This window comes from Crassostrea angulata, chromosome 10 (assembly GCF_025612915.1).
Source record: "Crassostrea angulata isolate pt1a10 chromosome 10, ASM2561291v2, whole genome shotgun sequence".
NCBI lineage: Eukaryota > Metazoa > Mollusca > Bivalvia > Ostreida > Ostreidae > Magallana > Magallana angulata.
The window spans coordinates 54423980-54437524 of NC_069120.1; the positions used below are offsets into that span (position 1 = coordinate 54423980).

At 34.5% G+C, this 13545-nt stretch overlaps 1 protein-coding gene across 1 annotated transcript in view; it reads left to right on the top strand.

The window, feature by feature from the left end:
* The window catches only part of LOC128167820 (uncharacterized), a 57676-nt gene that overhangs the window by 21928 nt on the left and 22203 nt on the right, over positions 1 to 13545 (top strand). Inside the window, exons 24-25 of the mRNA XM_052833746.1 lie at positions 219 to 1009; positions 5721 to 5908. Of these exons, the coding sequence (XP_052689706.1) occupies positions 219 to 1009; positions 5721 to 5908 (979 nt within the window). The remainder of the gene's footprint in view (positions 1 to 218; positions 1010 to 5720; positions 5909 to 13545) is intronic.

A 13545-nucleotide genomic window follows, 5' to 3' on the forward strand; every position in this document is an offset into this window, starting at 1 on the left:
CTATGCCATAACTGAAAGATCCCACTGCAGCAAGTCAAAGCTATCAAGTATAACTTAGTTACAGCAAAGTTAGTTCAATTCCCCTTTACTTTTTAACTTACGGGATATAAAAATAATTCTCATAACAAATCAAAGTTGTTCATCCCTGGTTCTTCTAACCAAAGAGTGTAGATATTGGCATTATGATACATTGCAATACATGTAGTTTTCTGTTGTAGTGACCCCTGATCATGAAATCCAAGATGCAGTAATACCCCCCTCGATGAATTCACAGAATCAGAACCTCAACTTTTCAGGAGTGACAGCTCAACTAACCACTAATCCACACAGTGCTCAACAAACCACTACTGCTCAACACAAAACTCCCCTGGTGGCTAATCCAGTGCTTGAGGAGATACCCAGTGCTGAGCTTTCTAAAGAAGCATTATTGTCCAACCACCGGAAACAAGGAATGACACAGTATAGAGAGAGTCGGGAGGGAGGATGGATTCATTCAAGTAATCATGACTCGGTTAAGAGGGGGGTGGGGACAGATCAGGGTCGGTGGACTACAGACAGTCAGCTGTCCGAGCCGTATAGACACCACTCTCTGAGTCACTGTCGGTACACTGACTGTAATGACTTCATGGACAATGTAGACAGCGATCAGCGAGTGGACAGCAAGGAAACAACACAACAGACAGAGTGGCTGCCTCCCTGTAGACAGACTTACATCCCATCACATGACAGTTCCAGCACCCCATGTCAATATAACTTACCTAACACTCAGAGAAATCAGCACATACCTAACACTCAGGGAAATGACTCTGTTGTGGAATCAACACGTGTAACTTTGAGGACCAGGCAAGATTACGTCCCTTTTCACAGTGGCCAACAAAACTGTATTGAAGGAGGGGAGGAGGTTATACACAATGGCCGGCAGAACCGTACTAAGAGAGGGGAGGAGGAGAGGTGGCCGGGATATGATTCTCCTCCAATGGATATGGAGTACGAGTTTGAACCAATACAGGTATCTACAATTACCACTATCTATACTTACTACACTAACCCAGATATTTTGATGATATTTTTTTGTTTCTTTCATTAGAAACTTGCAAATTCTTAAAGGATCTTATTCCTGTTATGATACAGGTATATCCATATTATAAGCATTTATCTATAACAGCAATATTTTCTTTCGGTGTGTTTGCAGGACTTGGAGAACTTTCAGAGCTGGAAAATCTCTCAAGGTATCCCATAATTTTACAAATCCTGGCTGATATTAAATTCTCTTCCATACAAAACAGAGCCCACTGTCTCCATGTTATTGTACTTGCAGGCCCCAGTCAGAAGAAGCTCTGCTACCAGCGCGTCCCTAACTCCAAACAGAGCAAGCTGGTCTTCAAGTGATTGTGTGATGCTGTGGCTAACGCAGGATTCATGTGTGGATGAACAGATCGTAGTGATTGTGTGGATTATCAGATCTCAGTGATTGATGGATTATCAGATTTCCTGAATGTTACAATGCACTGATTAATCTGTGTTGTGAAGGGGTTAGCAAATGTATGCTGGTACATCTCTATACACTGAACCAATTTGATTTCTGTTGTCATATCTGTTCTTGTTCAAAAATATTGCAAATATTTGAATCTATTTGTTTTCAATAATCAATTCAATCACCAAGAGACTTAATGAGTCAATGGTTTCACCTCTTTCATGATACATGTAATTATTATTTCAGAATAATTATAACTAACTTCTTGATATATTACCAGAACTTGTACATGTAATTGATTGCGAAAAGATTTCCACACAAAAACTCTATGAAAGCTTGCTTCATACAAAAAACAATGTATGCTTTTAATTTTCTACCATAGCAAGGAAACCATGTAGCTTATTACATCCATAGAATTCAAGGGCTGTGGTAACACTTTTAAGTTAGAGCTTTCAAATTTTATTACTGCAATGTAGTATTTAATGGTTTTAAATGCTTTATTTACATTACAAAGAGTTGTGAGCTTCAGACATTTCAAATTTTGGCTGACCATTAAAAATACTTTTGTCAAGTATTATAATTATGACATGTGAATTAATAAAAATTTTAAAATAAAATTAAATTTCTTAACTCAAATCGTAATTATGCCCCTTTAAAGTTTCAAAAGAATAGTCAGAAACTTTGTGAAGTACATATACGCAATTTATTTGTAATAGATATAAAAAGATAACACACATTCACTTCTGAACACATACTCTGCCTCATGTCAGGGGGTGCTAGGACTTGCTAGGGGTAGGGACCGGGGATATTTCCTGGACTTGGTCAATGAGTCCAAACTCTTTGGCTTCTTGTGGGGTGAGGTACTTGTCTCGCTCCATCATTTGTTCTGTAAATATAGAATAAAATCTATGTTATCACTAACTTAATTTAAACATATTTTAATGAAAAAAGGCATAGCCTGTATATATCCTCTCCCTGATCTCCTTATCAGTAACTTAATAACAGATGTAATAATTGACTACTTTACCAATGAATGCTGGAGAGACAATTGATGTCTTACCCATAAAATCATTGTTGGAAAGACGATGTCCTACCTACAACATTATTGCTAGAGAGACAAATGATGTCTTACCTACAACATCATACTGCATCTTGGTATGGTGGACGTATAACTCGTTTAGTCGGCGTTTCATTTTCTGTAAATGTTCTGCCTGAATCTGTATGTCTGTCACTTGTCCCTGGAATTATCAAACCGATTAACCGTTATCAATCTGTCACTATTCAGCTTCCTTCTTAAGAAAAAATATAATATGTATAAACATCCACTGTAATGCATACTCATAATGTAATAATAGAGCTATAGAATCAACAGTTTGAGTTTTGTGGCATATAAACATGTAATGACCACACATTTAAATTGGATAATAAGTTATTCATTGTTGCATCATTTTCTCCGGTTATTCTCTCGTGTGAAGATAATTCTTATACTATCTTCAAATTGTAAAGCAACAATTATCACCATTTTATAGCAAAAGAAAACTATACTTATACATAAATGTACTGTATCTGCAAGAACATGCTTCAAACAAGTAGGCTCATGATTAAAAATCCAAAAATAATTTCGTTTCTAGTTTGTTATCTACAGACTGAGCTGACATCTATTTAGTTTCTAATTTGTGTTCTACAGACTGAGCTGACATCTAGCTATTTAGTTTCTAGTTTGTGTTCTACAGACTGAGCCGACATCTATTTAATTTCTAGTTTGTTATCTACAGACTGAGCTGACATCTATTTAATTTCTAGTTTGTTATCTACAGACTGAGCTGACATCTATTTAATTTCTAGTTTGTTATCTACAGACTGAGCTGACATCTATTTAATTTCTAGTTTGTTATCTACAGACTGAGCTGACATCTATTTAATTTCTAGTTTGTTATCTACAGACTGAGCTGACATCTATTTAATTTCTAGTTTGTTATCTACAGACTGAGCTGACATCTATTTAATTTCTAGTTTGTTATCTACAGACTGAGCTGACATCTAGCTATTTAGTTTCTAGTTTGTGTTCTACAGACTGAGCTGACATCTATTTAATTTCTAGTTTGTTATCTACAGACTGAGCTGACATCTATTTAATTTCTAGTTTGTTATCTACAGACTGAGCTGACATCTATTTAATTTCTAGTTTGTTATCTACAGACTGAGCCGACATCTATTTAGTTTCTAGTTTGTTATCTACAGACTGAGCTGACATCTATTTAATTTCTAGTTTGTTATCTACAGACTGAGCCGACATCTATTTAGTTTCTAGTTTGTTATCTACAGACTGAGCCGACATCTATTTAGTTTCTAGTTTGTTATCTACAGACTGAGCCGACATCTATTTAATTTCTAGTTTGTTATCTACAGACTGAGCCGACATCTATTTAATTTCTAGTTTGTTATCTACAGACTGAGCCGACATCTATTTAATTTCTAGTTTGTTATCTACAGACTGAGCTGACATCTAGCTATTTAGTTTCTAGTTTGTGTTCTACAGACTGAGCCGACATCTATTTAATTTCTAGTTTGTTATCTACAGACTGAGCTGACATCTATTTAATTTCTAGTTTGTTATCTACAGACTGAGCCGACATCTATTTAATTTCTAGTTTGTTATCTACAGACTGAGCCGACATCTATTTAATTTCTAGTTTGTTATCTACAGACTGAGCTGACATCTATTTAGTTTCTAGTTTGTTATCTACAGACTGAGCTGACATCTATTTAATTTCTAGTTTGTTATCTACAGACTGAGCTGACATCTATTTAATTTCTAGTTTGTTATCTACAGACTGAGCTGACATCTATTTAATTTCTAGTTTGTGTTCTACAGACTGAGCTGACATCTATTCAATTTCTAGTTTGTTATCTACAGACTGAGCTGACATCTATTTAGTTTCTAGTTTGTTATCTACAGACTGAGCCGACATCTATTTAATTTCTAGTTTGTGTTCTACAGACTGAGCTGACATCTATTTAATTTCTAGTTTGTTATCTACAGACTGAGCTGACATCTATTTAATTTCTAGTTTGTTATCTACAGACTGAGCCGACTTCTATTTAATTTCTAGTTTGTTATCTACAGACTGAGCCGACATCTTTTTAATTTTTAGTTTGTTATCTACAGACTGAGCTGACATCTATTTAATTTCTAGTTTGTTATCTACAGACTGAGCTGACATCTATTTAGTTTCTAGTTTGTTATCTACAGACTGAGCCGACATCTATTTAATTTCTAGTTTGTGTTCTACAGACTGAGCTGACATCTATTTAATTTCTAGTTTGTTATCTACAGACTGAGCTGACATCTATTTAATTTGTAGTTTGTGTTCTACAGACTGAGTTGACATCTATTTAGTTTCTAGTTTGTTATCTACAGACTGAGCCGACATCTATTTAGTTTCTAGTTTGTTATCTACAGACTGAGCTGACATCTATTTAGTTTCTAGTTTGTTATCTACAGACTGAGCTGACATCTATTTAGTTTCTAGTTTGTTATCTACAGACTGAGCTGACATCTATTTAATTTGTAGTTTGTGTTCTACAGACTGAGTTGACATCTATTTAGTTTCTAGTTTGTTATCTACAGACTGAGCCGACATCTATTTAGTTTCTAGTTTGTTATCTACAGACTGAGCTGACATCTATTTAGTTTCTAGTTTGTTATCTACAGACTGAGCTGACATCTATTTAATTTCTAGTTTGTTATCTACAGACTGAGCTGACATCTATTTAGTTTCTAGTTTGTTATCTACAGACTGAGCTGACATCTATTTAGTTTCTAGTTTGTTATCTACAGACTGAGCTGACATCTATATAGTTTCTAGTTTGTTATCTACAGACTGAGCTGACATCTATTTAATTTCGAGTTTGTTATCTACAGACTGAGCTGACATCTATTTAGTTTCTAGTTTGTTATCTACAGACTGAGCTGACATCTATATAGTTTGTAGTTTGTTATCTACAGACTGAGCTGACATCTATATAGTTTCTAGTTTGTTATCTACAGACTGAGCTGACATCTATTTAATTTCGAGTTTGTTATCTACAGACTGAGCTGACATCTATATAGTTTGTAGTTTGTTATCTACAGACTGAGCTGACATCTATATAGTTTCTAGTTTGTTATCTACAGACTGAGCTGACATCTAGTTACCCCTGCACCCCCTGATGGCTGGTGGACCATGATTGTGGAGTTTGGCAGAGCTTTCCTCATCCCTGGGGCACCTGCTGCCAAAAGGAACGCCCCCATACTGCAGGCCTGACCCAGGCACCAGGTGGCCACCGGTGGGGAGATGTACTGCATGGTGTCATAGATCCCCAGCCCCTGGGTCACGATCCCCCCCGGGGAGTTGATATACATGTGGATAGGCTCCTTGGAGTTCTGGAACTGTAGGAACAGAAGCTGGGCTACAACAGCCGAGGCCATGTCTTCCGTCACCTGGAATTTCATCAAGTTATTATGTTCTATCATTTTAGCTGAATTAAACATTTTCATTTCTGATTTTTAAGATTTTATGTACCGGTAACTTCAAAATTTACTAAATTGCATCATCCGGCATCATTAAGAATGGAAGACAATCTTTGCACAAGATGTATGTAACTTTTTAATGCTTAATCAAGTCGAGGTCCTCTTACCTTCATGCATTGGTCATACCACTGGATGGGTGAATGATTTGAACATATGCTTTATCTTAATGTATTCACTTCATAAAAATTTTGTAATGCCTACAGCTTGATTGCTGACATATGTCATCCTCTCTATGGTCTGTCCCAAGATATTTATGTAGCACATTTGGCCGATTTTTAATAAAACTACACATACCTGTGAAAGAAGTGCAATTGAAATCGATTAAAGGGAAATTTTCCAAGACATCTTCAGTGACACATTATCTTTTTTCATTCGGAAAAATTCACAGGAACAAAAATAGATTTTTTTTCACATTTTTTAGCCGTATATTGAAACCTGATAAGCTATAGAGGGGGCATTTTAATGGAGAAATCTTTGAAATTTTTTAACTTTTGAATGAACATCGTTTGAACCCTGAGGTATTTATATATATTGAGTAATTAGGCAAAATGTGAATCAAGGATATCTTGGGAGTCGGGACAGAGTATAGTGAAGGATCCAATTCCTTTCTTCTCATCTTGGGGAGATGAGAATAAACAATTCTGAGCCTTGGCTTGCCATGTATTAGTGACTGGCTGTCTTCACTCTATATGGGGTACTACTAAACAGAGAACTCTAGAGAACTTTAGAGAACTCTAGAGAACTCTGGCGATTTTTTCATATTCAAAGTATTTAGAACCTATTTTTGCATTTTATATGATAAAAAAAGTTGTATTTTAGTCGAAATATATATTTAAAATATTTGGATTTAAGTAAATATTAATTATTTCACGCAAAACATCAAGTTGGGGGAGACTAAATTATTCAAAGGATCTCGATCCCGAGCAGTTTACAAGTCCATTAAAATTACTTTTTTTTTTAATTCTTTCAACATTTAATATAATTCTTGATATGGATTTTATTTAAGGTTAATTATATTTTATAATTTGTAGCGTTAGTGTCTTTATTCTCCGTTTGTGATTTGTTATGATTTTAATTAAGATACTGACTTTTTGCTTGACGTCAACTTCAAATCTTGATATTTTTACCGGAGTGTAGTAAACAACTCTTCTCCATGAATATGCATTTATAAATGGACAATCGAAAGAATATCCGAGATCCACTATGGCACAATTCTGGTGTTGTTACACATAAAGATACTAAGAGTTTCAGCTGGAAGTTGCCATCAAATTTAAAATTTACAACGATAAAACAGTCTGACAGAAATCATTTTAAACGAATTAGTTTGACTTACTAGTATTTCCCTACAGTCTCAAAAAGAAATGTAGGATCTCTCATGATTTGCGATGGTATATGATTTTTATCCAACGAGTTGTGTGTTTTCTATCCCCGAGCCTTGGCGAGGGGATAGAAAACACACAACGAGTTGGATAAAAATCATATACCATCGCAAATCATGAGAGATTCTTTTTATCACATGTTTTACCAAGTATTTTGTTAATCCCAACTCTGTAAAAATTGTGATTGTGAGCCGGACAACGCATTATTTACAACACGTCAACAACGTTACGCATGGAAAAAAAGTTCCTTGAAGTTTAACAAAGAGACATTCATTTTCGAACATTCTTTTATGAATTCATGACAAATAACTGAAACAACATTTAATAAATGTTTCAAATTTATATCTCAACGCCCCTCAATTAAATTAATTGTTTACTTTTTCATTCTACGTCAATCAACCGTCTAAACCAACGTAATGATTAACTATGACGTCACGTGGCGTAAGAACACACAGTGGAATATCAAAAATTTATCACATGAGTGATATCCACCGTATATTGAGATAAACATGTGATAAATGAAAGTATTCATTAAGGTCTTCCGTTTCCAACGGAAGACCTTTCTATTATTGTGCGGGAAAGATTATTTTTCTTTTTTTTTTTTTTCTTCCTAGACGCGAACTTTGAGGCTTCATATCTTGCTTATTTCTGAACGGGTTTTGCTCAAATTTTCAGGGCTAATGTACTTTACAAAACACTATCTTAAGCAATTCATAAAATTTAGAATTCCCTTTCCGTTAAAGAGTTATTCCCCTTTTAAAAATTTTTAGGGCCTTTTGTTTCCAGACAAAGGCTCCGAGACTATGATAGCAGGGAATGGGAATCCAACGAATTTGAATAACAGAGACATTGTAGTTGTGCACATCTGTTTTTGTTTTTAGATTACGTTTTTTATTTAGGAAAAGGTAGGGGGTCAAAAAACAGGATTCAAAAAAGTGCGAAAATTTAGACATATTTTCCTTTATATCTTTTAAACGAAAAATATTTTGTTAAGACATGTAGAATAAAAGTTGTGCAAAATATAGAGGGCTTTCATTTGACACCAATAAAAAAGGGCTGGCCCCTTAAATTAAGGGCCAATGGCCCCTAAAAAAGTTTGCTTAATAACTCAAAAACGGTTAGGATTTTGATATGGCTGTCGCTGGAAAAGTTGTTTGTTGGGATCTCATAAAGGTCGCTACAATGTTATTTTGTATGTGATTTGTGTAGTATGAGTGTAAAAAGCTTTACATGTTAACATGTACCTGTTTTCATTTGACAAGTTAACGAAAGTCTTTGCGCGTACAACTGGCATAAAGTCACCGCAGAAAGTATGCTGGTTTATACAAACGGCATTAATTCATAAGAATTGTTTTTTTAGAATATACGTGCTTTTTTTTAGGAGTTTAAGTCATTGTTGTTAAGTTCTTATAATGCTCAACCCTTAAAAACGGGATTTGGAAAACAAATTATAATGTTTTTCTTTTCTAGTAAACCACAAAATATGGAATTAAAAAAAATCTATGCATTACATTTTAGTTATTAACTCCATACATTTAAAATCTACCTTGAATCAGAGCTGGTGTGTACCATTACGTAAGCTCTCCCTCGCCCGCGGCCGAGAAAATCCGTCACCATGGTCGCGGCTGGACTACCTAGCGGTCAGGGGTTATCTAATACACGAGAGTTGCGTCTCTCATATATGATTTTATTTATCCGCAAACCCAAGAATTGTTTTCGTTTTGATTACACATGTTTTTTTATGGATTAAACGATTGGGTGTCAATTAAGAAATCGTTCAGTTAATTAATAAAAGCAATGTCATTCTCAATCTAAAGCAATAATAGATATAGATAAATTGTGGGTTTTAAGTTTAAAATAAATAAATTCTATTTGATAGAGTAAGGTCATTATACTGCAATTTTCAAGGCTTACTGGGTTCTGAGCTGTGTGGGTCTGTGCGTTGTACCTTTACGTAATCTATCGTTCGCCCACGGCCGAGGATCTCAGCCACGGCTGCACTACATAGCGGTTATTTATACACAAGATTCGCACACCGAGACGCACACTTCCATGCATATGAACGTGTTTGAGTTAATATAGTCGTAAATACAAGAACTGTTTTAATTTTATGTTATAAAAGTTTGTCCATTTTGTATTTAATTAAATTTGAGTGTAAATGAATATTAATGAACGATATTAACCTAAATCGGAAACATCGTCAGACATAAATTAATGGTTGGTTTGTTTATATAAAATATTTTATAAACTGTACAAATAATGTTTTAAATCAACAACAACAACAACCCCTAAATATTAAACATTTAAATGATGATCATCCATCGCCCATGGCTGAGGAGATCCGGCACGATTGGACAAGTGATCCGCGGTCGGTTCGTGATCTTGTACCTTATCACGCGTTCATGTTTCATATTTTGGCATTTTGCACGGACACAACTATATTTTATTATGTTTTCAACTATTATTTTGGTTTAAGATGAAAAGATAAATTTATTTTACTTGTACAGTTGATTAAGCATTGGTGTATACGATAGCGTACAAGGTAGTTTAAAAATCAAATCAAATTATAATCAAAGTTCCATGTTACATGTTTGCGGTAGGTGCTAGCACGATAAAAGAATGTCCTGAGTTGAGACATTCGATGATTATTTAAAAGAATATTCACATGAGTTTTAAACAACTTTAGATTAGATTCTGTCGGTCACATATTAATCACTTCTGTAGTTTTTCTACATGTTCGTTTCATTATGGAAGCGAACTCATTGCTGCCCCCCCCCCCCCCCGCGCCCCCCTCCTCCCGCCCCGCTGACAGGAGCTCGCGCTGTATTTTTTTTGGGGGGGGGGGCGAAACGATATCAATATCTGTCGAAAATCATTTTTGGTGGCTTCTTCTTATGTGTAACATTTTGTTTCACTTTCCCAACCGTTTGTTTATTCGGTCAGTCTGTGTGCAGGTTGCACTACAGTATTAAATTTTACTATATATTCTTACCAAAATTGCACAACTTTAGATACAGATTAAAAATTCAAAACGAACTTCTGGAAAAAATCCTCTTGACATCTTTTTAAACAACGCTTCATTTACAATTTTCTAGCAAAATACACACGTGCATCCAGCAAGGCGTGAGACTTTGTTTACCTCGAAGTTACACATGTGCTTGAAAATCAAGCCCGGGCCTTTTCACCCCCCCCCCCCCCCCTCCGGAAACAACACGCATCAAAAATTCAAATGACCTCGCATTATTACAAAAATGGGATAGTTAGGCCTCTTACACATTGTTTTTCAGCTCATAAAAAAAATCAGCTCCTGTCGCGTGCGGAAACGCCCCGAATTCAAAGGAAAATTCGGGAATTATTTTGGCTCAGCCATGTTTTGACGTGAACCTTCAGTGAAATACTGTTATGACACCTGCATTCAATCGCCACGTGCGACCGAGAATCTTGTGTCGCTTCAGCGCACACAGCTCAGAACATATATAGCCCCGGGTCATCAATTGTTATGTAATTGAGTAACAGTTGGAATGGTGCTTTTACTACATAAAATATAAATAAAAAAATCATCCAGAAAAAATGTTACCGTAACTCAATAGTCAATACCATAAATAAAATCCGTATGATTGCAAACTAAAATCAGTTTTTCAGTATTCGGCGGGATTTGATTTTTTCTTCTAACATTAGTATTTTTATTGGTTTCAGAGAATACGATGTAAAAATACAAACAGGAAATAAATCTGATATTATTTACATTGATAATGTTGAAAAATATTTAAAATTAAATTAGTCACATTCGTTAGAAAACAATGTTATACAAACATCCGATAATTTTTTTCCTATGTCGTATCATTCGCGTAAATAAATATGTTCTGTACATATCCATGTACCTCAGAAAAAATTCAAATGATTAAACAAAAAAGAAAGTTGTAATTACTATTTCGGATTTTTTTCAAAGTAATTTAACATTGTATTGAAAAGAACAAGAAATAAAAATGATTTAAATTTTTGACTCAATCTTCGTATATATTACCGGCGCTCCTTACATGTATAACGGCGTTCAGTGTATATAGATTATCATGATCTATTTGAATTAAGTTCCATTCGTAAAGATTCCCTTAATAATTAATTGCATGACTGTGTACATTGTAGGCAAATCCCTGTGCGTTAATTACGTCTTGTTTTCCGTTAACAGTGGTTTAAGTAATTAAAATAATTACTTGTAAAAATATCTATAATCGGGATTCCAAAGAACTTACTTCCCGCAATTCATAGAAATGATCAGTATGTTTTCTTTCTATGTTTACATTTAATTTTGTTCAAATAATTAATAAATTTTCTATCATTTAAATTGTGTGCTTCATCAGATACTGATTCCAATTACCTTGAAGTCATTAATTTTTCCATTGGCTATTGACAAAAAAAGAGACGTTTGACCATCCAATGAAAACAAATACACAGAGTTTGATTGACAGGTTCAGCCAGGTGCAGGTCTCACCCGATGTCCGAGGTTATGTGTGCCGCGAGTGGTCTCAATAAGAGTTATCGATGTAAATAAATTTAAAAAAGATACATGCTTATCAAAACATGCTCGTGTAAGTTAAAGTTGATTAAGGCTTGTTCCAACAGAAATCATGTTTTGCTAACTGTATTTAATATTTTTTATGTATAGCGAATTTTAATATTGTACAGTCATTTTACCGGTAACGAATCAGTATGCGGTTTCTCGTGCATGCAACTATTATTATCAAAATTCCAAATGTTTTTATTTTTTGTTTAAATCGCGTTTCTTTGTCCTTCTAAACTGTATCAAACTTCCGAAAATATAAAGGATGAATTACGGAGACAGTAATTTCAACACCCCCTCCAGTTTCCTAGTTTCGAATTCGTTTCCCAGTATCGAATTAAGCGCCCTTTATCACTTCTGACCGAATATTTTGAGGCGAATTAATTTCAAAAATATTCTAGAGGTACATGTTAATGGACTTATAAATGAACAAGGAAAAACGATTGTGGGAATATGTCATTTAAACAAATTATATGATCGTTATTTTTATCATACCGTTTTCCGGTCAAATTGAAACTGGACTTGAACAGTTTTCATTTCCGTTACTTTATAATATTGAATTTTCATTAAAACACTTTATAATAGTAATTGATGATAAGTAGTTGCCATTTTCCTTTGTTTTTCCCGTATATCTATCAATTTTTGCAGCCAAATAATACTGCTGTCGCAATGAACCGTAACTAGGAAAACTACACGTGGTTCTATTTGAAGTCGTAATTTCATTCAAAGCTCCATTATTATTTGATATGATGTATTATCTTTTTAAATGAATTATATTTACTAATTATTCACTAAATAGGGATCAATAACAAACTTATTTTCATAGTTAGGCTTAATTGTTTTCACACTTTCGTTTTTTCTGCTTTGAACATCCGGTAGCTCATATCTGGGGCACATTTTTAATTTGTAAACAATTCGGTAAATAATCGTGCAAATGGCAAACAACTTCACGTACTGATATAATATTTATTTCTGTGTTATAATCACCTAGCTAGAATTTTTTAAAACCTCAACTTTGTCTTCCACCAATAATTTTTCTAAAAATTATTCGATACTGGCAAATATTCGTTACCGGTAAAACTGTACCAGTACTGAAACATCGTATAAAAACGTTATATATACATGTACTCTGTAACTAGTCGTCTTTTAATACATATACCTTTCTTTTGTTTGTTAAAAATAAATTCAATTTTGTTAAAAGATAAGTATATCATTTCTTCTAGATTTTTTTTTCATGAAAATACCTACAAGAGAGTTTTGCCAATCACAAACAGTTTAAAGTACATGTAATGTAAAACACGGGCTCCATTTTAAAACAAATTGTCAGAGAGTTCCGAATGAAATCTGATAAACGTTTCACATGGTTCTCGCACGCTTTGCTCGAAATGATTTAAACGCATTGTCCGAAATTCTGCACGCTTTGTCCGAAACGCTAAACGGTTTACACGAAACGCTTCACGATTCACACGAAACGCTAAACGGTTATTACGAAACGTTTTTCGCACGAAAGTCGCACGCTTTTTTGTTGTTGTATTGTAGTACGTTTCAGGGTCTGTAAATT